Consider the following 26,128-nt stretch of genomic DNA (forward strand, 5'->3'; position numbering starts at 1 on the left):
CCAAGCCGGGCGTAGTGGTTCATGCCTGTAATCCCAGCACTTTGGGAGGCCGAGGCAAGTGGATTGCTTGAGCTCAGGAGTTCAAAACCAGCCTGAGCAATAGGGCATAACCCCATCTCTACCGAAAATACAAAAATTAGCCCAGTATGGTGGTGTGTGCCTGCGCTCCCAGCTATTCAGGAGGCTGAAGTGGGAGGATTGCTGGAGCCTGGAAAGTTGACGCTGCCGTAGCTGTGATTGTGCTGCTGCCGTAAGCCATTATTGTGCCACTGCACTCCAGCCTGGGCAACAGAGTAAGACCCTGTCTCAAAAAAAAAAGAAAAGAAAAAGAAAGAAAGGAAAAAAGAGGTTCAACAGAACGTTCAATGGTGTTAAATCCACCAAATATCTTTACAGGAGTTGCAAGGTGCGAACTTGTTTCTTCAGCCAGTAGTAGATGAAGCTTCTAGATGTGTCTCATAAGTATATGGAGACCAAGGCTCATGCACCTCCTTCTCCAGATGTAGAACTCTCAACTCTGTTGTTGGATGGGGTACAAGGAGCTCCTCAGATCCTTGTAATGAGTCCTCGCTGTGAAGGAAGACTCTGAAAGCCTGTCAAATCCATTCCACCGTTGGCTAAACCTGTAAAAGCTATCACCATTCTCAAATGCTAGAATCTTCCCTGCCTCCAAGAGGGGTACAACACCCAGAGTGACAGAAAGCCAAGATTCATGTATTTAAGGACAAGGAGGAAAGATAAATGAAGTAAGAACAGAGAATATGCACAGTGAAGTGGGAAAAACACCCATTCCAGCCTGCAGGATTCAGAAACGCTTTAGAACATTTTAAAGCATGAGCAATAGGCATGCCGCTGAGGTAGGAAAAGTTTTCCTGGCCTGGCTCAGCTGTACCCTAAATCTATGTATTCTCTGGGGCCCACCAGTCTCCTCAGTTGGCACAGGAAGAGGAGGAAAGACTGCTTCTAACTCCAGTCCTGCCATCAGGCCTGCTTGTTGGGGCTGCTCCTGAGAAGGTGACCCCTCAAGGGAGCATGAGAAGGGAGGATCCGGTCCCGGGGGGCTGAGTGTGCCCCCTCCCTGTTTCAGATGTCCATCCCTTCTTTTTAAATCAAGTCCCACATTAACAGGCCTTACCCAGCACTGTGGAGATTGCATGTGGGGCCCTGGGCTGTTTCCCTCAGCTGTATTTCTTACTCTTCTCCTGCTCTTCTCTGCACCAAAGCAGGTGTTGTTCCCCTAGTTCCTGTGACTGTCAGCTGCTGGATAAGTTTGCCTGATGGGAGGTGCTGGTCTGAGTTTGCCTGATGGGAGGTGCTGGTCTGAGTTTGCCTGATGGGGGGTGCTGGTCTGAGTTTGGAGGTGGAGGTTAGGATGGGTGAAGCCCATCTTCTTTGGTGAAATCCCCATCTTTGCTTGGCTAGGTCCCTGCTAGAAACTGCTCCTCCTCCATGGCTGCAGCTCCCTCTGAACAGGCCCAGACAGTGCCAAGCTCTGCTGGGCGACCTGGTCCTTGTTTCTGTCGTGCCACCTCCTGCCCCTGCCCCTCAAGCTTAGGGGTGGTTGCAGCTGCAGGGACGGTGGCTGAGTGCCCAGTCTCTTGTTTTGGCTCATCACTGTGTGACCATTTCCTGCATTAAATACTCAGTGCCTTAAATACTAAAGAGATTTCCTAGTTAGACCTCAACAGGCAGACATGAAAAGGACAGCATCTGCCTGCCCTTTAGACAGGCCAGTTCGTGACCGGGCAGAATGGGAAAACTTGTAAGAAAGGGAATTTCCTATCTTTCCTATTATTTTAAAGGATGGAGTCTGTCTCTCTGTGACCATACCTGGAGATACACCTGCAGGCAAAACCCATAAGTCAAGAGGAGGGACCCAGAGTACGGGGAAGATGCAATGTTCTCTGCCACTGATGTGGTCAGTGGAATCATGGATAAAAGAAATGAGAGAGAATGACCTTTAAGATAAATGTTGAAATTTACACAGTGGCATGTATAGCATGCTATCATACAGTGGGTAAAGAAGATGCACGTAAGCACTTCACATCAATACATGCATGTATGCTTATGGATGCATAAGATACCACTGGAAGCATTTTTACAATAGTAGCAATTGTCTCTTGCTGGGGTGGGGAGAGAAACTGGGGTTCTAAGGACTGGAGAGAGAGGAAGGGTTTTTTTCTCTGCATACTCTTTTTTACCATTTGAATGTTGTATATTTTAAAAAAATAAAAACAATCCAATAAAGTCAATCTAAGTGAGTGAGTGGCTCTGATCTCCTCAGCTTTGGATCAGCCAGGGCCAGCTGCCCTAGCACGTGGGAGGTGAAATGAGTCAGGTACTCTGGACCCTGAAAAGACTCCAAATCACAAGCCCATATGTGGGGGCTGCACTCATCACGGTGCGTGGTGTGTGCATTTGCCCTGACTGGGATCCTAATCACCCCAATGGTTTGGCTGAGCAGACCAGCAACCATTTCAGTGGGTGTTTATGGCACATGAGGCATAGTACCACGTATGAATGGACATGGCCCTGGACTTAGGGGGCCGGCCTTTAGTGCTGGCTCTACTCCTAGCTAGCTGAGACAGAGACAAGTCACTTCACCATTCTGGGCCTTGGCCCCATACTGTACAGGTTCAGATCTCTCAACTCCCTGTTAAACAAATCTGACAGACATGCCTGGTTTATTTATTTTCTTTATTTTATTTTCTAATTTTCTTATTTGTATCTTCCTGGTCCAGAGTTGTATTTGGGTCAAGGAGTGCATTCTTCTTCTATGAGTAGGACTTTAAACAAATCCTTTAAGGGCTCAGTTTCTCACTTAGACAGCAAAACCAAGAAGAGGACCAACTCCCTGTGTCCCTTGTCCTAGAGGACAACACAAAACCTAAAGGAACAAGGTGACTGCAATCCGAGTGCTGTTGCGACCCACTGCTGAGGAGCCGATCTCAGGCTGCAGTGAAGCAGTTTCGTAGCCTGCAGCTGTGCCCTTAGACAGGGTGAGGCAGAAAGCCTCACATCTCCTCAGCACCCAGAAGGCAGCGAGAGATATCTAGTGACAGCCTCCCAGGTGGATAGGGAGGTTAGTGGCCAATGGCCTTGTAGTAGCACCTCCCAAGCCTCCCACACACTCACGCTCAGAGAGGATCCCAGGTCACTCTTCCAGGACTGAGAGCAACCATGGTCCAGCCTTGCCTACATGGCCCATGTGGAGATATGCAAGGTCACCAGGGTGCTGTGGTGGAGCCTGTCCTCTGCACTCCCCTCCTGACTTTGAGAAGCTAAACAGCTAGTAAGGGAGAGGAGACATCTGTACATGATATGGCAGGAGGACAGTTCTGAAGCAACTGGTATCTCATGGATAATGACCTAAGAGCCCAGGATGCTCAGAAAAAAAGAGGTCCTACGAGGCTGAGGTTTGCCAGGGCCACAAAACAGCCAAGGGAAAGGTAGAGCCTGGGGCATACCCTGCCTGACAGCTCCTCCGCACCTCACCCTCACTAGCTCCTTGCAGCCTGGTACTCCAAGGGGGCCTTGGGGTGCTCCCCTGTTACTACCAACCCTAGAGGACACCTAGGACACCTAAGCTGAAGGCTCCCCTGTGTGCAGCCCTGCAGTCCCACTTTCCCTACTCCTAGCTCATTCCAGAAGGCTTTCATTATTATTTCCAAGTCCAAGAAAGTCTTCTGGAATAATGAAACTGACCTGCTTCTAATTTGAATCAAAGCTACAATGAGAACTCAAGTGAGTTGAATTTCAGCAGGTCTCGGAAGCTTCTAATTTGGGGCCCCCACTCATGGTTTTGTCTAAGGTTGGAGTCAAAGAAGTGGCATTACTTGTTCTTTGCTCAGCAAGAGGGAGCTTATCCTCTCTCCCACCAGCATCAGTTTCTGCCTGAAATGTGAGTGGTTTCCCCCTGGCTAGATGAAAAAGAGCCACCTACAAAAATTTGTGTTTCTCAAGGAAGTGGTTTTCCAGAGGCCCCTTGCCCACAGTCTTGCCTGGAAATTGCTTCTTGGACAGAATCTTTCTATTCTACATCCTTCCTTGTGGCTGTAATTGACCCATTTCTATCACAGCACCTACAACATGTTATTCTGTTTATTGGCATCCCTGTCTCTCTGTCCTAATATGCTTGAGCTCCTTGGAGAAGGCTGTGTGTCTTCTTCCATGTATCCCCACCTCGTTCAGTGTCTGGCACATCCTAAGGATTGACAAATATTATTAAATAAATGATGCATGAACAAATGAATGGATGATCAGTGTCCCAGCCCTCTTCCAGGACTCCTCCTACTCCTTAGCACTGAGGCAGCAGAGTCCAGTCCAGGGTACTCGCCTTTTGTTTTTAGTAGTGGCCACCAGTCTCAGAAATTTACCTGCAAAGGACTCAGCAACTACTTTCCAACAACAAGGCCACTCCAATAAGACACAGAGCATTCCATGCTGCCAAGATGGGTCTTTGCCTACTTCATCTCTTTTAATTTTCACAATGGTTTTGAGATAAGCATTACTGTCCTTGGATTTCCAGATGAGGAGCTAAGGGCCCAGAGAGGTTACATGAGATCACCCATTAGTGGGCAGTGGGTAGATTCCACCCCAGAGCTCTCTGTGTAACTCCCTACAGCTGTCTCCCTGTGTTAGCCCTGGACAGAATTCAGAGAGCTGGCAACAGAGCAAGCTGGGAGACAGGAGAGAAATCTGATCCTTCAGGCCACATCTCCATGTCTCTATAGGATATAAAGAAATGGGACTGATACAACATGAAAGCTTGGATGGTATAAAGTAACCCAGTCAACTCTCTGGACATGAAATAACCGGGTGAATAGAACAACACAATTATTTAGTGCCTACAGTGCTGATCCAAATTTTTTTTGAAGATTGCTAAAGAGTGGTTGCGGGCAGCAGTAAGACAGCAATTGCTGCAAGACACTTGTCTCTGCTAAGGAGGCAGCAGCTGCGACTGTCACTCAGCCTCGGCACTCACATCCCACAGTGTAAGGAAAGACACCTTAGAATGCAGCTACACACACACATATATATATTTTTGCAAACCACTACTTCCTGTTTTGTTCTCTATTTATACTTTACATTTAGTTTTGAGAAAGCGCTGGTGGTTTGGTGTTTGGGTTGTTTCTAGTTCAATCTTTATCTATAAAGCAAATTCTCTTTTCAAGATGATTTTTTGTAATATAAACCAACTGTATAGCTAGATTCCTTTCACATACCTTGATAATAAAAATTCTTACAACTTCAACAATAAAGCAACAAGATTCAAATAACACAAATCACAACTCTCTAAGTCGGCCCCTCGCCAAGTAGGAATCCATTCACCAGTCTTGCGGGGGTGGGGTTGTGAATTCCTCAAGGAATTCCAATGCAGACATTTTCACACAGATTTTCAGGCATATAGACGCTAATCCTGAAGTACAGAAATGTGTAACTATGATACCTTCATATGATACTCTTTGGAAAACACTGAAGTATATAAAGCACTTTGTTACTGCTAATATAATGACACATACCAACTCAATGTTTGCCCTGCGAGAACTGTCTAAGAAAGACACCACCTCGGACCCAGGGGAAAAATCAGCAGAAAATAAACATGAAAACAGCACCAGAACCAATGCCTTCACCTCTTGTGCAGGTCAAGGAAAGATGCATTTAGAGGTAAAAGGCAAGAGCAAGTGCACAGTTATTGTGAAATTGATTTTGTTTCTCCACATTTGGTAGCTGAAAACTTTGCTTCCCCAATAGACAAGGACCATGTTTCTGCAAGGACCAGGAAAGCTGGCTTTGCATTGCAGTGGGCAGTAAGCAGAATAGCAGAGTGACTCTTGGGTGTCAGTGTCCCGTCCTGTCAAACGGAGACTTCAGTACTTGCCAGGGCCATGTCACCAGGCTGCCATAAGGATCCCATGAGAAAATGACCATGAGATCCTGTCATAATTGGTAAACCCTGTGTGATATAAATTACTAGTCTTCCTGGGTAATGATTTTCTTTTGTTCTCTTTGTAGAGAACAGAGAGTCAATAGAAACTCTATTTCCAACCATCGTGTTTGCAGTGTCCCTAAAGATAACATAAACCAGATCATTTCTTTTTATTTGCCAAGCAAAAGAAATACACCCAGCCAGACAATGCGACATTCCTCATCTTTTCCTACAGAGCATCACATTAGTCTTGTCTCCCATCTAGATGATGCCCACCTCATGAGGGTGAAGCTGCTACCAACACCCTGGTATTAGGAAGGGTTTTAGAGCTCTCTAGAAAGCTGTGAGCCAGGGAGGAAGGCTAGGGTACTGGGTGCCTGACACTGTCGCCATCATTGTATGTACAGTCGCTACACACTGGTTTATTCTCCCCTCTTATTTCACAAAGAAAAAGCCCAGGGTCTTCAAATACTAGGAATGTAAAATGTCTCCAGGTCTGAGAACAGAATGGGTGAAAGGGTGGGGGCTGGAGCAAGGAGCATAGGAAAGCTCTCGCCCAGTGTGTGTTTCCCTGACTTACAGGAAAGAAGACAAAAATGCAGCCTAATTTGCTTCTGGTCACCAAGGATCACAAAGGCTTCTCTGCTGTCTGATAGGCACAGTCCCAGCATTGCTCCACCAGGGACACTGTGGGCAGGTCACTACTTCTCTGGCCCATGTCCCCCAGTGGCCACTCTTACACAGCCTGTTGGTTCCGCAGGCTTCACAAGTACTGCAAGACCAAGGTCAAAAGCAAATTCTTAACCCTCAAAGGGAAGTACTGGCCAGAAGTGGACTATTCTCTTTCTCTCCTCAATCATCCCTTCAATCATTTGACAATATTTTCTGGGGACCTAGAGTGGCCAGTCACTGTGCAGAGCACAGGGATGTGAAGATGAACCCAGAACGATCCCTTCCTTGGATGTCTGTGGGTAGACGCGAGGGAAGCGGAGCACCCCTGGTCGTCACATCTCCTCTGAGTCCCAGCCCATCCTGCCTCCCCACTCCCCCGCATAAACACAGGTCCCCCTTCCAGGCGGGTTCCTCTGGCACGTTGTGGTGTGCAGACAGCGCACAGCTGAATTCCCTATGTCCTGCGTCATTGACACACAGCTTCTCCATCGCAGTCTCCCGGAATCGCTCTGAGCCTAGGATACATGGGCAGGCCACGCAGGAAGAAGCAGCCACCACACACACTTGTCCAGACAAGGACAGTGGCCAATAATCACAAAGACCAGTCCTGCTGGCCCACAGCAAAACCACCAGATTCATCTTTGAGTCGTCCCTGAGCAAGCCCTCCTTCCCTCAGAGCACCACACCTGTGGAAGGGAGGATTCCCAGCCTTGTGGCCCCTCCCCTGACACTCATGGTCCCCGGGCTGTGGGCACTGACCCCGACACACACCACTGCACCCAGGGCCCAGCTCACAGGACCAGCAAAGCAACAAACAGTGGGTGAATAAATGAATTAATAAAACGTACATACATGCATATATTGTTTTATTAAATTCTCACTACAAGCCTTTAAGGCAAATATTATTACGTACTCCCACTGTATAGATGGAGAGTCTGTCAAATCTATACAGATGACAGCTCAGAAAGGCTCCAGATCTTCCCAAAAGTCACACAAGTCCAGTCTAGTCCAGCCTTTCAGCACTGGCACCTGGTCAATGAGAGGTTAGCTGCTGAGAGATCCAAGAAGTGTCATCTCCCAGCGCTTCTGTTTCTAGCTGGAGGTGGGAGGGAGATGTTGCATTTTACCAGCTGACTTCTCAAGACCAAAAAGCCAGGAAGCTTTGCAATCACCCTGAGACAAGTCAACAGTAGTATTACCATAGACGGTATCTTGCCTGGTGAAAATCTATGTGACCTCTTGGGGCTTTGCATACAGTGAATCCCCCACCAATATGGTTTGATTGACTCATAGAAAGAAACGGGGAGAGAGAGCAATACAATGATACAATTGAGGACTTCCACTTCTTAGTTGCAAAAAGAAAGGTCAGAAAAGGAAAAATAACAACACTTTTGTCCTGCTTTCTCTCTCTCGGGGGTTAGCCAGCAAACAGGGGCTTACCGGATTATTTTCTAGGTCTTCTCCCCTTCGCAAAGGTCTCCTGGGGCCATGCAACAGCCGTTAAGTCAATTCTTAATTAGCTTTCACAGTTTACCTTTTGAAAATCCATATCTGTATGAATATTTATTGGACGCTTACTAAATGCAAGGCATTTATCCCAAGCCCTGAAGATACAAAGGGATGTCAAACAAGCGTGCAAACAGAAAGGCACACACAGCATCAGGAATGGCCAGACGAGGACAACCATCCACACCTACTGCAGGAACCGAGAAGTCCCACAAAGGTCAAAGCACCAAACAGGCCGGGAGTGGTGGCTCATGCCTGTAATCCTAGCACTTTGGGAGGCTGAGGCAGGTGGATCACCTGAGGTCAGGAGTTTGAGACCAGCCTGGCCAACATGGTGAAACCCTGTATCTACTAAAAATACAAAAATTAGCCAGGCATGGTGGTGCACGCCTTTGTCCCAGCTACTCAGGAGGCTGAGGCAGGAGAATTGCTTGAACCCAGGAGGCAGAGGTTGCAGTGAGTGGAGATTGCACCATTGCACTACAGCCTGGTCAGCAGAGCAAGACTCCGTCTAAAAAAAAAACATTGAACAAGCCCAGGGTCACTAAAAATAAAGGCAACAGGGATGTGTCATTAGGCTAACTCTTAATTTCCAGAGCAAGAAGAACAGGGATGGAATTAGCCTACTGCTTAAAGTATACTGGAGGTTAGCAAGTGACAGGGAGACGCCCGAAATGCCTCGGGACTATTTAGTTTCAGTTTAGGACAGAAAGGGGAAGGGTCTCAAACTGGAGATGGCAGACGCATGCTAAGAAATTGGTCTGCAGGAGGGGTAGAGATAGTGACGGCAGCTCATCACTTTAATGAGCCCAAATCTCTCTCAGTGCAGACAAAACTCAGCCTCAAGTGCAGCAGGAGTTTACAGATAGAGTCTCAGAGTGGCCACTGGAAAATGTTTGAGAAACCTAGGAAAGAAGGGAAGTACTGGAAGAGCAGAGAGGGGCATATTTCATCCCAATTTCCAAAAGAGGTTGGATTTGGGATGTGAATAATCAGAGAACTGATTATTAAACAAGCTAGTAACACTTATTAAAGAATGTGGTAATTACTGATATTGGAACATTGGCTCCCTAAGAGCAAATTACTGTACTTTAAAGTTTAAGGCTTCAGGCTGGGCACAGTGGCTCATGCCTGTAATCCCAGCACTTTGTGAAGCCAAGGCAGAAAGATCACTTGAGCCCTGGAGTTCGGGACCAGCCTGGGCAACATGGCAAAACCCCATCTCTACTTACAATACAAAAATTAGTTGAGCATGGTGGCACGTGCCTGTAGTCCCAGTCCCAGCTACTCAGGCGGCTGAGGCAGGAGAATCTTTTGAGCCCAAGGAGGTAGAGGATGCAGTAAGCCGTTGATCTAACCACTGCACTCCAGCCTGGGTGACAGAGTGAGACCCCGTCTCAAAAACAAGCAAACAAAAACAAATAAAGTTTAAGTCTTCACCTAACTAGATTTACTTTGGGGGAAGGGGAGGGGAACAAATAGGTGGGAAATCAGAGGACTGCTATAATCATGGGCCATCTTGATTGCAAAGTATTTGATAAAATTTCCCGAGATTATTTCATGGATCAGATAGGAACATGTGAGCAGAAGGATAACACTATTGGGCAGAATCGTAACTAATGAGACACCACCCAGGATCCTAGTTGCATGATTGATGACAGCACCAATCTGCAGATGATATCCAGTGACATGCCACAGGTCTCTAGTTTTAGTTCTATTCTACCCAATAACATGAATGAAGATTTGGAAGGCAGGCCTACCATCAGATAAGCAAACAACGTAAGTTTGAGAGGGACGGCTAATGTTACAGATTTCAGGATTGCAATTCAGAAAATTTTAGTTAGGTAGACCAAATCAATCAGACGAAAACTTTATAAGGTAAAAGGGGGCCGGGCGCGGTGGCTCGCGCCTGTAATCTCAGCACTTTAGGAGGCCGAGGCAGGCGAATAACGAAGTCAGCAGTTTGAGACCAGCCTGGCCAACATGGTGAAACCCCATCTCTACTAAAAATACAAAAAAATTAGCTGGGTGTGGTGGCGCATGCCTGTAGTCCCAGCTATTCGGGAAGCTGAGGCAGGAGAATCACTAGAACCTGGGAGGCAGAGGTTGCAGTGAGCTGAGATCCCACCACTGCGCTCTAGCCTGGTGACAGAGAGAGACTCTGTCTCAAAAAAAAAAAAAAAAAAAAAAAGATAAAAAGGATAAAATATCACCCCTAAATATACCAAAGAGACTTGATAGAAAGGCTTGCTATGTGAAAAAGATTTGGGAATATTGCTAATGACAAACTTCACTTAGATTTTGGTGTGGGCCATTTTATCAAAAAGCTAATGGGAATATAGATTGTATAGGATCCAGATCAAGGGAAACAATAACCCATTATCTATGATATCTGGAGTTTTCCACTTGCTGCTGGGGGCAAGAACTAAAACAAATATTGAATCCAAAAGGAGGAAAGAGAAAGGTATATAGAACTTTCATCTGGGGAACAGTCTAAATAACTGAAGGGAGTCAGAGACGGCTGATTCCATGTGGCAGCACAAGGTGGAAGCACAATGTGGTCGGCAGCCCCCAAAAATGACCCCCAATGATCCCCATCTCCTGTGTAGCCCTCTCTCCCCCTGTATGAAGGGTGAGAGTATCCAACTATGAAATTATTAATTCAGAGAATGATTACTCAGAATTCTTGCTAAGATCCGGTCTAACTTAAAAACGGGAAAGCAGTAATTAATGTTCTTTGTTACCTCAGCAGCAACAAGAGCTAAATGAGATACCAGGTATCACAGCCAGTGGGTATTTATTCTACAGACAGGAAGCTCCTGCATGCACATGAGACACAAAACCAATAACTGGGAAGCGTACAGGACAAACAAATGCTTAAAACAAGCTGAACACCTGCAGAACAGGACCTGTGGGTTCATCCTCACTGTTCTAGAAGTGTGTATTTCTCAGTGTGAATCCAATGGAATCCTGTTATTTCTGCTTTCATTCTTTCTGTCACTCCTTTATAGGGTGAGAGTTGCTCTCTTCTTCCTGAGGCAGATCCTAAACTCTAAGAAGCCCAATTTGGTAAGGACATTAGAGCCTATTGAAATAACAAGGCAGCCGGGCACATTGGCTCACGCCTGTAATCCCAGCACTTTGAGAGGCTGAGGTGAGTGGATCACTTGAGCCCTGGAGTTTAAGACCAGCCTGGGCAACATGGTGAAACCCCGTCTCTACCAAAAATACAAAATAGCCGGGCATAGTGGAATGCACCTGTGGTACCAGCTACTCAGGAGGCTGAGGTGGGAGGATTGCTTGAGCCTGGGAGGTTTCAGTGAGCCAAGATCACACCACTGCACTCCAGCCTGGGCGACAGAGTGTGAGAGCCGGTCTCAAAATAAAACAAAACAAAATAAAACAAAACCAAAAAAACAAGCAAACAATCAAACAACAACAACAACAAGAAGGCGGCCAGTATAGAAAAAGAAAAATATCTTCTTCATCCCAACCATCAATCTCTCTTATTATGGTCTTATTATCAGTCTCTTGTGATATTTCATAACAAGTTTTCAAAAAGTATCTTTGACCCAAGGGGCAGAGGTAGTCAATTAAGATGAAACCAAAAGATGTGATCACAGCAGGGTGACTGTTACAAAGAAGGTGCTCAATAGATGCTTATTGAATTGGTTTGCACTGGATTAGATTGAATTAAACAGATTAAAATGGAAATGCTCAGGATGAGGCATTTAATAAACTTTCATCTAATTGAACTGGGCTGGCAAAATAAATCATGATAAATTCATATCCTGGAATATAATTTCCTCCTTTAGAAACAATCATTCCCTGGTCCCAAAGCAGCCTGGAGGGGCACATTCGGGCTTCTCTATGTACTAACAAGGAAGTGTCTTCAGAATGTATTAGTCTGGTGGAAAACACCAATAAGAAGTAGCCAATGAGTATGTACAGTTATTTCACTTGTATGTTATCCAAACTGCATACAAGAAAGAACATATTATATGTATATGTATGTATATGTGTGTGTCTACATATATATATATACACATATATATATACAATTTTTAGAGCACATTTTGTTCAGTTTATTGATTCAAATCTACCTGAGTGTGCCAGGCAGTTGGTTGAATACTTACTTCGATAACCTAGCTGAGTAGTATATGTGTTAGTTTCCTAACACTATCATAATGACCACAAACTTGGTGGCTTGGAACAACAGAAATTTATTTTCTCACAGGCCAGAAGTCTGAAATCAAGGTGCCAGCAGGATTGATTCCTTCTTGGGGCACTGAGGGAGGATCTGAGAATCTGTTTCCTGTCCCTTTCCTAGCCTCTGGTATTGGGCCAGCAACTACATCACTCCAGTCCCTTCCTCCATAGCCTCATGACCTTATTCTCTCTCTCTGTGTCTCTGTATCGCCACATGGCCTTCTTATAATGACACTAGTCACTGGATTTACAGCCCACCTTAATTTATGACCTCACCTTAACCAAGTATGTCAGCAAAGTTTCCATTTCCAAATTAAGTTCACCTTCTGAGTTTCTAGGCAGACATGAATGTTGGGAGGGACACTATTCAACCCTGTACAAATAGCATACATTAACCTTTCAAATGGGGAAAATGCTGCCTTTTGTCTTATTAGGTATAGTGGTGTGTTAATTAACTCATAAATTTAAAACAGTCTTTTGCTGTCATTTAAAAGCATTTTTCTTGCTATATCCTTAGGGAAGATGAAGAAAATCTAATAGCCCTTCTTGTAATATTGCCATTTTTTTAACCTTCCTGCTAATTTGTGCAACTAAAGTTTTCCCTGTAAATTTAGATTTTTTTTCCAATTTAAAATATTTTTCTTAATTGCAGTATAATTTACCTACAGTCAATTTCATAGGTCTTAAAAGTACAGTTTGAATTTTGAGTTTTGACAAATGTATACACCAATGGAACTCATTCCCTAATCAAAATATAGAACATTTTCATCACCTTAGAAATATTCTTTTTTTTTTTGAGATGGAGTCTTGCCCTGTCACCCAGGCTTGAGTGCAATGGCGTGATCTCAGCTCACTGCAACCTCCGCTTCCCGGGTTCAAGTGATTCTCCTGCCTCAGCCTCCCAAGTAGCTGTGGTTACAGGCGCGCACCACGACACCTGGGTAATTTTTTTTTATCTTTAGTAGAGATGGTGTTTCACCATGTTGGCCAGGCTGGTCTCAAACTGCTCACCTCATGATCCACCCACCTTGGCCTCCCAAAGTGCTGGGATTACAGGCTGGAGCCACCGCGCCGAGCCAGAAAGATTCTTTATGCCTCTTCCCTGTCAGTCCTATTCTTCCAACAGCAGATACTATTCTATCACCATAGATTAGTTTTGTCCATTCTTAAGTTTTATATAAATAGAATCATATAATGTATACCCTTTTGCACCTGGCTTTGTTAGCTCATAATTATATTTGTAAGTATACCAGCAGTTCATTTCTTTTTATTGCTGAATAGTAGACCATTTTATGTGACTATGCCACAATCTGTTAATTCATTCACCTGTTGATGGACTTCCTATTGTTTCCAGTTTTAAGCTATTTTGAAAAGTATCTGCCAGAAACATTGCTCTGCAAGTCTTTTGTGGACATATGTTTTTATTTTCCTGGATAATTACCTGGGAGTGGAATCGTTGGTTCATAGGGTAGGTTATGTTTAACTTTATAAAGAACTGCCAATTTTCCAATGGTTATACCATTTTCACTCCCAGCAATGTAAGAGAAGGCCAGTTGCTCCATATATTGACCGAAATTGGAGCTGTCAGTCTTTCATTTTAGCAATTCTAGTGGGTGGAATTTAATTTGCAATTCCTGTATTATTAGAGATGCTGAGCCCGTTTTTATGTGTATATTGGCTATTTACATATCTTCTGTTTGAAATGGCTGTTCAAGTCTTTTGCCCAAATTTTATGGGGTTGTTTGCCTCTTACATTATTGAGCTGTAGGAATTCTTTATATATTCTAGAGACAAGTCCCATGACAAATATAAGTACTGCAAACCTCTCTCCCAGTCTGTGGCTTATCTATTCACTCTCTAAATACAGTCTTTTAATAAGCAACAGTTTTAAATGTTTGAAGTTCAAGATAGCAACCTTTTGTTTTATGATTAGTGGTTTCTCTGCCCTTTCTAAGAAATGTTTCCCACCCCAAGATCATGAAGATATTGTCCTGTGTTTTCTTCTAATTTTTTGTTGTTGTACTTATCACATTATAAAACCTATGATTCATGTTAATTATTGTGTATGATGTGAGATAAGGCTGAGGGTTCACTCTTTCCCCATATGGATATAGAGTCATCCCAACATCATTTGTTTGAAAGACATTTCTGTCCTCATTGAATTCCTCTGGCACCTTTGTCAAAATAAATGAACCTCATGAATCTATTTCTGAACGCTTGATTCTGTTTTATTGATGTTTTTGTTTATACTTATGCCAATTCCAAACTCTCTTGGTTACTATAACTTTATAGTAAGTCTTGAAATCATGTAGTATAAATTCTCCAACTTTATTTTCCTTTTTCAAGATTGTTTTGTAATTTGCATTTGAATTTCCATATAAGTGCAAAAAACCTGCTGGCATTTTCATTACGAATGCATTGAATTCAATTTGGAAAGAATTGAAAATTTAACAACATTGAGTCTTACAATCCATACATATGGTATATCTCTCCATTTACTTAAGACTTCTTGAGTTTGTCTTAGAAATATGTGTGCAGTTTTTGGTGTAGATGTCTTGCACATTTTGTTAAATTAATCACTAAGTCTATTTGGGTTTTTGATGTTATTTTGAGTAGTACTTTTACTTCATTTTCCAGTTAATTGTTGCTTTTACACAGAAATACAATTGATTTTTGTACAATGACTTTGTATACGACTAGTAAACTACTTCTAAGTGACCATATATAGTAAGGCTTTTTGTACATTCCTTTAGATTTACTATATACATAATCATATCATTTGTGAATTAAAAATAATACTTCTTTGCAATCATTTTGCCTTTTAATTTTTTAAATTTCTTTTCTTGCCTTGTTACAGTGGTTGGAAATCCAGGATAATGCTGAATATAAGTGGTGAGAAAGGACATCCATGCTTGTTCCTGATTTTAGGTTAAATTTTAAAAATATTTAAAGTAAGATGTTATCTTTAGGTATTCATAGATGCTCTTTATCAAATTGCGAAACTTTCTTCTATTCTTAGTATCCTAAGAGGTTTTTTTAATCGTGAGCAGACATTAAATTTTGCAAATGCATTGTCTACATCTATTGAGATGATCATATAATTTCTGTCATTTATTCTGTTATCATGCAGAATTACACTGATGGATTTAGAATGCTAAACAAGCTTGCATTCCTGAAGTAAACTCCAGTAGATTATGACATACTATCCATTTTATGAGTTGATGAATTTTATTTGTTAATAATTTCTAAGGATTTTTGCATCTACATGCATGAAGGATATTGGTTTACAATTTTCTTTTCTTACAGTATCCTTGTCAAGTTTGATGACAGGATTATGGTGGCCTCAAAGCAACAACAAAGAAATAAGAAGTGTTTCCTCTTTCTCTGTTTTCTCAAAGAGCATATATAAGATATATTATTTCTCCCTCAAGTATTTGATAGAATTCATACAGAAGTCATCTGACTCTGAAAGTCTTTTTATGGAAAAGTTTTTCATTACAAATTCATTTTTTTAATATAGAAGGCTTTTCTGGTTTTCTATTTCATCTTACATCAGATTTGGTCAGTTGTGTTTTTCAAAAAATTTGTTGTGAATTTATTAACATAAATTGTTCATAATACTTCCTTATTATTATGTTAATATTCTTAGTGATGTAGAGATGCCTCCTCTTTCACTCCTCTGCTGGTAATCTGCATTTTTCTTTCTTTTTCTTGATCAGTCTTGCTTGGGGTTATCAATCTTATTTATTGATCTGTTCAAAGAACTTTTGATTTGCCAATATTTCTCTATTGTCTGATTTTTAGTCTATTGATTTTTGCTCTTAATTTGATTGCTTCCTTTTTTCTACTTTGGACTTAATTTACTCCTCTTTCTCTAGCTTTTTAAGGTGAAAGCCTAAATAATTGATTTTAGACCTTTTACTTTTCTAATGTGAATATTTAAAACACATATTCCCCTCTACTCACCACTTTAGTCATATCCAACACATTTTAGTATGCTGAGCTTTCTTTTCTGTTTTCATCAGTTCAAAATATTTTCTAATTTTCCTGGTGATTTCTTCCTTAACCCAAGGGTTATTTGGTAGTATGTTTTAATTTCTACATATTTGGGGTTTTCCTGACGTTTCTGCTATTGACTTCTAAAACACTCTGTATGATCTCAGTCCTTTGAAATGTATTGAGATTTGTTTTATGGCCCAGCTTATTGTCTATGTTGGTAAATGTTCCATGTGCATTTGAAAAGAAGGTGTATTCTGTAGTTGTATAGTGTTCTATAAATACCTATTAGTTAAGTTAGTTGATAGTGCTTTTCAAATCCTCTATACCCTTGTAAGTATTTCAGTTGTTCTATCAGTTACTAAAAGTGCAGTGTTAAAATCTGCAACCATAATTGTGAAATTGCCTATTTGTCCCTTTATTTCTGTATGTTTTTGCTACATGTATTTTGAAGCTATGTTATTATAGTACAAATACATTAGGAGTTTCACGTCTTCTTGATGATTTGACTCTTTTATTATTATCAGTGTCCCTCTTTATTTCTGATAAAACTGTTTGTCTTTAAGTCTACTTTGTATGATATTGCTATAGTCACTCCCTCTTTCTTATGATGAATGTTTGCACAGTATCTTTTATTGATCTCTTACTTGTAACCTACCTGCAATTTTATATAAAAAGTCTGTCTCATGTAGCCAACATAGTTGGATCTTGTTTTTGTTACTCAGTCTGATAATCTCTGCCTTTTAATATGTGTTTGCTCCATTTATATTTTATGTAATTATTGATAGACAATAGACTTGAGTTTAAGTCTACCATCTTTCTATTTGTTAACTTTTGTCCTTTTTTCTCTTTTCCTGCTTTCTTTTGAATTAATTTTTTTTATAATTTCTTTTCATCTCTGCTTTTTGCCTATACATCATTGCTTTCCTTCTTGGCTCAACTTCACTTATACTTTGTTCTTCAGTGGCTAATCTGTTGCTAACCCCATCCAGTGATTTTTATGTCTTATACTGTATTTTTCAGTTCTAGAATTTCAATTTCTACTTGTTTTTATCTTTAGAGTTTCCATTTCTTTTCTAAAATATCCATCTCTTTTTCTTAAATTATTTAACATATTTAAAATAGTTGTTTTAAAGTCCATTATCTGATAATTGCGATATCTAGGTCCACTGTGGATATGTTCCCTTTTTTTTTTTTTTTCTAGTATTGAATCCACAGTGGGAATGTGGTTTTTTGTTTTGTTTTGTTGTTTTGAGATGGGGGGGTCTCAATTTGTTCCCCATGCTGGTCTTGAATTCCTGGGTTCAAACCATCCTCCCCCCCTCAGCCTCCCGAGTAGCTGGAATAGACTATAGGCACACACCACTGCCCTCAGCATGGATATGCTCCTATTGTCTATATTTTTCTTGACCATGGGTAACATTTTCCTCCTTCTTTACATGTCTAATTAAACAAAAATTAAACTCCAAAAATTGTGTTAAACAGTGGATAATGTAACATACTAATTTTTTTGCTTGGTTTTATTTATTTCCCAGAGTCGCAAACCCTTTTCTCTATCTAGGGGCTATTCAAATTTGCCTATAATTGAGTTGGACTAGTGCTGAGCTGCAGCTTTATTTAGATTGAGTTTACCTGTCCTTTGCCCAATACCCAACCAGTCTCATCTATTTTTTGTTTACCTTTGAATTCAACTCCTGCAGGAGTCCCCCAGGATGCAAAAACCAGAAGAATGTTGGAAAAGATGTGATTTTTATCTACCTATTAGCCTCTCCTTCACTGGTCCTTTCTCAGCAAAATTCAGAAAGGGGGAGGTTTGGAGTCTTTTAAAAATGAATTTGTGTTTTTTGTGTATGTGTTTTGTGCCACTTAAGAATTTATTGCTTTTCGGGGAGGAGCCAAAATGGCCGAATAGGAACAGCTCCGGTCTACAGCTCCCAGTGCCAGCGACGCAGAAGACGGGTGATTTCTGCATTTCCATCTGAGGTACCGTGTTCATCTCACTAGGGAGTGCCAGACAGTGGGCGCAGGTCAGTGGGTGAGTGCACGGTGCGCCAGCCGAAGCAGGGGCGAGGCATTGCCTCACTCGGGAAGCGCAAGGGGTCAGGGAGTTCCCTTTCCAGGGGTGACAGACGGCACCTGGAAAATCGGGCCACTCCCACCCGAATACTGTGCTTTTCCGACGGGCTTAGGAAACGGTGCCCCAGGAGAGTATAGCCCGCACCTGGCTCAGAGGGTCCTACGCCCACGGAGTCTCGCTGATTGCTAGCACAGCAGTCTGAGATCAAACAGCAAGTCGGCAGCCAGGCTGGGGGAGGGGCGCCCGCCATTGCCCAGGCTCGCTTAGGTAAACAAAGCAGCCTGGAAGCTTGAACTGGGTGGAGCCCACCACAGCTCAAGGAGGCCTGCCTGCCTCTGTAGGCTCCACCTCTGGGGGCCCGGCACAGACAAACAAAAAGACAGCAGTAACCTCTGCAGACTTAAATGTCCCTGTCTGACAGCTTTGAGGAGAGCAGTGGTTCTCCCAGCACGCAGCTGGAGATCTGAGAACGGGCTGACTGCCTCCTCAAGTGGGTCCCTGACCCCTGACCCCCGAGCAGCCTAACTGGGAGGCACCCCCCAGTGGGGGCAGACTGACACCTCACACGGCCGGCCAGGTACTCCAACAGACCTGCAGCTGAGGGTCCTGTCTGTTAGAAGGAAAACTAACAGAAAGGACATCCACACCAAAAACCCATCTGTACATCACCATCATCAAAGACCAAAAGTAGATAAAACCACAAAGATGGGGAAAAAACAGAGCAGAAAAACTGTAAACTCTAAAAAGCAGAGTACCTCTCCTCCTCCAAAGGAACGCAGTTCCTCACCAGCAACGGAACAAAGCTGGACGGAGAATGACTTTGACGAGCTGAGAGAAGAAGGCTTCAGACGATCAAATTACTCCGAGCTACGGGAGGATATTCAAACCAAAGGCAAAGAAGTTGAAAACTTTGAAAAAAATTTAGAAGAATGTATAACTAGAATAACCAATACAGAGAAGTGCTTAAAGGAGCTGATGGAGCTGAAAACCAAGGCTAGAGAACTACGTGAAGAATGCAGAAGCCTCAGGAGCCGATGCAATCAAATGGAAGAAAGGGTATCAGCCCTGGAAGATGAAATGAATGAAATGAAGCGAGAAGGGAAGTTTAGAGAAAAAAGAATAAAAAGAAAGGAGCAAAGCCTCCAAGAAATGTGGGACTATGTGAAAAGACCAAATCTACGTCTGATTGGTGTACCTGAAAGTGACGGGGAGAATGGAAACAAGTTGGAAAACACTCTGCAGGATATTATCCAGGAGAACTTCCCCAATCTAGCAAGGCAGGCCAACATTCAGATTCAGGAAATACAGAGAACGCCACAAAGATACTCCTCGAGAAGAGCAACTCCAAGACACATAATTGTCAGATTCACCAAAGTTGAAATGAAGGAAAAAATGTTAAGGGCAGCCAGAGAGAAAGGTCGGGTTACCATCAAAGGGAAGCCCATCAGACTAACAGCGGATCTCTCGGCAGAAACCCTACAAGCCAGAAGAGAGTGGGGGCCAATATTCAACATTCTTAAAGAAAAGAATTTTCAACCCAGAATTTCATATCCTGCCAAACTAAGCTTCATAAGTGAAGAAGAAATAAAATACTTTACAGACAAGCAAATGCTGAGAGATTTTGTCACCACCAGGCCTGCCCTAAAAGAGCTCCTGAAGGAAGCGCTAAACATGGAAAGGCACAACCGGTACCAGCCACTGCAAAATCATACCGAAATGTAAAGACCATCGAGACTAGGAAGAGACTGCATCAACTAACGAGCAAAATAACCAGCTAACATCATAATGACAGGATCAGATTCACACATAACAATATTAACTTTAAATGTAAATGGACTAAATGCTCCAATTAAAAGACACGGACTGGCAAATTGGATAAAGACTCAAGACCCATCAGTGTGCTGTATTCAGGAAACCCATCTCACGTGCAGAGACACACATAGGCTCAGAATAAAAGGATGGAGGAAGATCTACCAAGCAAATGGAAAACAAAAAAAGGCAGGGGTTGCAATCCTAGTCTCTGATAAAACGGACTTTAAACCAACAAAGATCAAAAGAGACAAAGAAGGCCATTACATAATGGTAAAGGCATTAATTCAACAAGAAGAGCTAACTATCCTAAATATATATGCACCCAATACAGGAGCACCCAGATTCATAAAGCAAGTCCTGAGTGACCTACAAAGAGACTTAGACTCCCAAACATTAATAATGGGAGACTTTAACACCCCACTGTCAACATTAGACAGATCAACGAGACAGAAAGTCAACAAGGATACCCAGGAATTGAACTCAGCTCTGCACCAAGCGGACCTAATAGACATCTACAGAACTCTCCACCCCAAATCAACAGAATATACATTTTTTTCAGCACCACACCACACCTATTCCAAAATTGACCATATACTTGGAAGTAAAGCTCTCCTCAATAAATGTAAAAGAACAGAAATTATAACAAACTATCTCTCAGATCACAGTGCAATCAAGCTAGAACTCAGGATTAAGAATCTCACTCAAAACCGCTCATCTACATGGAAACTGAACAACCTGCTCCTGAATGACTACTGGGTACATAACGAAATGAAGGCAGAAATAAAGATGTTCTTTGAAACCAACGAGAACCAAGACACAACATACCAGAATCTCTGGGATGCATTCAAAGCAGTGTGTAGAGGGAAATTTATAGCACTAAATGCCCACAAGAGAAAGCAGGAAGGATCCAAAATTGACACCCTAACATCACAATTAAAAGAACTAGAAAAGCAAGAGCAAACACATTCAAAAGCTAGCAGAAGGCAAGAAATAACTAAAATCAGAGCAGAACTGAAGGAAATAGAGACACAAAAAACCCTTCAAAAAATAAATGAATCCAGGAGCTGGTTTTTTGAAAAGATCAACAAAATTGATAGATCACTAGCAAGATTAATAAAGAAAAAAAGAGAGAGGAATCAAATAGATGCAATAAAAAATGATAAAGGGGATATCACCACCGATCCCACAGAAATACAAACTACCATCAGAGAATATTACAAACACCTCTACGCAAATAAACTAGAAAATCTAGAAGAAATGGATAAATTCCTCAACACATACACCCTCCCAAGACTAAACCAGGAAGAAGTTGAATCTCTGAATAGACCAATAACAGGAGCTGAAATTGTGGCAATAATCAGTAGCTTACCAACCAAAAAAAGTCCAGGACCAGATGGGTTCACAGCCGAATTCTACCAGAGGTACAAGGAGGAGCTGGTACCATTCCTTCTGAAACTATTCCAATCAATAGAAAAAGAGGGAATCCTCCCTAACTCATTTTATGAGGCCAGCATCATCCTGATACCAAAGCCTGGCAGAGACACAACAAAAAAAGAGAATTTTAGACCAATATCCCTGATGAACATTGATGCAAAAATCCTCAATAAAATACTGGCAAACAGAATCCAGCAGCACATCAAAAAGCTTATCCACCATGATCAAGTGGGCTTCATCCCTGGGATGCAAGGCTGGTTCAATATACGCAAATCAATAAATGTAATCCAGCATATAAACAGAACCAAAGACAAAAACCACATGATTATCTCAATAGATGCAGAAAAGGCCTTTGACAAAATTCAACAACCCTTCATGCTAAAAACTCTCAATAAATTAGGTATTGATGGGACGTATCTCAAAATAATAAGAGCTATTTATGACAAACCCACAGCCAATATCATACTGAATGGGCAAAAACTGGAAGCATTCCCTTTGAAAACTGGCACAAGACAGGGATGCCCTCTCTCACCACTTCTATTCAACATAGTGTTGGAAGTTCTGGCCAGGGCAATTAGGCAAGAGAAGGAAATCAAGGGTATTCAATTAGGAAAACAGGAAGTCAAATTGTCCCTGTTTGCAGATGACATGATAGTATATCTAGAAAACCCCATTGTCTCAGCCCAAAATCTCCTTAAGCTGATAAGCAACTTCAGCAAAGTCTCAGGATACAAAATCAATGTACAAAAATCACAAGCATTCTTAAACATCAATAACAGACAAACAGAGAGCCAAATCATGAGTGAACTCCCATTCACAATTGCTTCAAAGAGAATAAAATACCTAGGAATCCAACTTACAAGGGATGTGAAGGACCTCTTCAAGGAGAACTACAAACCACTGCTCAAGGAAATAAAAGAGGATACAAACAAATGGAAGAACATTCCATGCTCATGGGTAGGAAGAATCAATATCGTGAAAATGGCCATCCTTCCCAAGGTAATTTACAGATTCAATGCCATCCCCATCAAGTTACCAATGACTTTCTTCACAGAATTGGAAAAAACTACTTTAAAGTTCATATGGAACCAAAAAAGAGCCCGCATCACCAAGTCAATCCTAAGCCAAAAGAACAAAGCTGGAGGCATCACACTACCTGACTTCAAACTATACTACAAGGCTACAGTAACCAAAACAGCATGGTACTGGTACCAAAACAGAGATATAGATCAATGGAACAGAACAGAGCCCTCAGAAATAATGCCACATGTCTACAACTATCTGATCTTTGACAAACCTGACAAAAACAAGAAATGGGGAAAGGATTCCCTATTTAATAAATGGTGCTGGGAAAACTCGCTAGCCATATGTAGAAAGCTGAAACTGGATCCCTTCCTTACACCTTATACAAAAATCAATTCAAGATGGATTAAAGACTTAAATGTTCGACCTAAAACCATAAAAACCCTAGAAGAAAACCTAGGCATTACCATTCAGGACATAGGCATGGGCAAGGACTTCATGTCTAAAACACCAAAAGCAATGGCAACAAAAGCCAAAATTGACAAATGGGATCTAATTAAACTAACGAGCTTCTGCACAGCAAAGGAAACTACCATCAGAGTGAACAGGCAACCTACAAAATGGGAGAAATTTTTCGCAACCTACTCATCTGACAAAGGGCTAATATCCAGAATGTACAATGAACTCCAACAAATTTACAAGAAGAAAACAAACAACCCCATCAAAAAGTGGGCGAAGGACATGAACAGACACTTCTCAAAAGAAGACATTTATGCAACCAAAAAACACATGAAAAAATGCTCACCATCACTGGCCATCAGAGAAATGCAAATCAAAACCACAATGAGATACCATCTCACACCAGTTAGAATGGCAATCATTAAAAAGTCAGGAAACAACAGGTGCTGGAGAGGATGTGGAGAAATAGGAACACTTCTACACTGTTGGTGGGACTGTAAACTAGTTCAACCCTTGTGGAAGTCAGTGTGGCGATTCCTCAGGGATCTAGAACTAGAAATTCCATTCGACCCAGCCATCCCATTACTGGGTATATACCCAAAGGACTATAAATCATGCTGCTATAAAGACACATGCACACGTATGTTTATTGCAGCATTATTCACAATAGCAAAGACTTGGAACCAACCCAAATGTCCAACAATGATAGACTGGATTAAGAAAATGTGGCACATATACACCATGGAATACTATGCAGCCATAAAAAATGATGAGTTCATGTCCTTTGTAGGGACATGGATGAAATTGGAAATCATCATTCTCAGTAAACTATCGCAAGAACAAAAAACCAAACACCGCATATTCTCACTCATAGGTGGGAATTGAACAATGAGAACACATGGACACAGGAAGGGGAACATCACACTTCGTGGACTGTTATGGGGTGGGGGGAGGGGGGAGGGATAGCATTGGGAGATATACCTAATGCTAGATGACGAGTTGGTGGGTGCAGCGCACCAGCATGGCACATGTATACATATGTAACTTACCTGCGCGTTGCACACATGTACCATAGAGCCTAAAGTATAATAGTAATAATAATAATAATAATAATAAAAAGAAAAAAATAAAAAAAATAAAAAAAATAAAAAATAAATAAAACACTAAAAAAATATATATATATATACAGAAAGTGATATGCACAATTCTGTCATTTTATATGCCTAGAATTGACAAGCTATCAAACTATGACCCAGAGGTCAACCCTCATCAGCTGCCTGTTTTTGTAAATAGTTCTGGTGGGACATAGCCATACACCTACACGATTATTGCTGCTTTCAGGTAATAGGGCAGAGTTGACTCATTGTAACAGTGAGCATTTGACTCACAAAGCCTATAATATTTACTAAGTGGCTCTTTTCAGAAAAAAAATTATGTGCAATATTCCGTGACCTCAAATATATGCTTTAAGCATGCAATAACAAAGGGTATATTTTTTAAACCAAGATGCTCATTTTAAAAGCTCTGAGTATATATAACTTCACCTGTTTTGCTACAACTTCCTTATTATTAGTTATGCTATTACATAAAAGTATCTGTATTGCATGATAAAACTTTTAAAACTTTACTTACACGATCTTGTATGGGCTGGCTATCTGCTAACATTGATTTCTGTGCTCCGTGTGATGTCAGCAGCATGGAACATGATGGAACATTGCTCCAAAGAGCCACATGGCCATATATTGGAATGGATTCTGTAAGAGTCAAAGGTACGGATAAGAGGATTAATAATTATGTATTGAGTAATCCTCCCTTCCTCAGATTTATGGTTACCTACATACCTGATCATGCTATAAAAAAAACAGGAAGACTCATATGGAGAAAGCTGCATAAGTCAAGACTGAACTTCTTGGGGAAATCTTTTCTACAATCCTCAGAGTTCCCCATAATTTAACTCATGTCCTTGCTGACTAGAGCTACATCGTTTTGGAGAAAAAAATCATATATCATTTTTTAAAACCTATAATGCTTCATATAGCTCTCTAGTAAATTGCCTTTCTCTTTATCACAAAATATCACAAAGCACACGTGATGTCAAATGTATTTGTGTGTTTGATATTAAGTTATTGACCAAGTCTGAAGAAGTTGTTGAAAATAAGTTGTAAACGTTTATTCTAAAAGTGAGGTGGCAAAGTCTCCACTCAAATACGAAGTAGTAAAACACAACATCATAATATAGTATAATATTTTAAGGTATATGTGATTGGGGGGGTATAAATATGTCAACAGATTATGTGATTAGAAAATCTAAAAACAGTGTAACTTCTATGTTTTTTATAAGGGTAATCCAACTTATTATGCCATTTAAAAAAGTAAAGTAGTACAACTTTTATTTTATAAAATAAATTAAGAAACATCTTAACCAAAAAAAAAAAAAAAAAAGAATTTATTGCTTTTCAGCAATAAATCCATCTTTCTTTCCCCTCTCTGTGATACTGGGGCCCAATTCTACAGACATTACTTCTTTGCCAGTTGGCTTAATGTTAGGTCCTGTCAATAGAGGGCATTGGAGACACATTGCAAGTCTGGAAGAGGAAAAAAGGACTTTTTCTTCTTCCAGTGTTGTATTTTTCTACTTGGTGGCAAGTAGATCAATAAGCAAGGGTCCTGGCAGCGTTAAACAGAGGAGGACAGTTATTTGGTTTAGGAGCAAGGGCTCCCCAATATCAGTCAACTTGCCCTGTCCACGGACAGGAGTCTGAATCTCAATCTTGCAGGGGCTCCCCTCTTTCCAGTTTCTGAGTTCCTTCATCATTTACTTTTCTTTCAACTTTCAGAGTAGTTACTACTCTCTGCATTTACTACTTTAAGAGTTTTTTATGTTAAAACTTCCCTATTCCAATTGCCAATGTGGTTTATGTCTTCTGACTGAACCAGAGGGTCCTTCAGCTTCCAGTCCCTTCTAGTAGCACATGCTGTTATGTAAAGCCCAACTGATTTCTCCTTGTAAA

The 26,128-nt window shown here is 41.5% G+C and overlaps 1 protein-coding gene across 9 annotated transcripts in view; it reads right to left on the reverse strand.

Annotated features, from left to right (window-relative positions):
- The window catches only part of SCML4 (Scm polycomb group protein like 4), a 148,492-nt gene that overhangs the window by 78,613 nt on the left and 43,751 nt on the right, over nucleotides 1–26,128 (reverse strand). For 6 of the 9 annotated variants that reach the window (XM_054489983.2, XM_054489981.2, XM_054489980.2 and 3 more), the window contains one exon: nucleotides 24,750–24,871. The exons of 2 other annotated variants lie outside the window; for them this stretch is intronic. In XM_054489983.2, coding sequence (XP_054345958.1) covers nucleotides 24,750–24,815 — 66 coding nt within the window. In that variant the 5' untranslated portion in view covers nucleotides 24,816–24,871. Of the gene's footprint in view, nucleotides 1–24,749; nucleotides 24,872–26,128 lie in introns of those variants that run through there. One more of the 9 variants, XM_054489986.2, reaches the window with a different exon arrangement.

The sequence above is a fragment of the Pongo pygmaeus genome, chromosome 5 (genome assembly GCF_028885625.2).
Source record: "Pongo pygmaeus isolate AG05252 chromosome 5, NHGRI_mPonPyg2-v2.0_pri, whole genome shotgun sequence".
Taxonomy (NCBI): domain Eukaryota; kingdom Metazoa; phylum Chordata; class Mammalia; order Primates; family Hominidae; genus Pongo; species Pongo pygmaeus.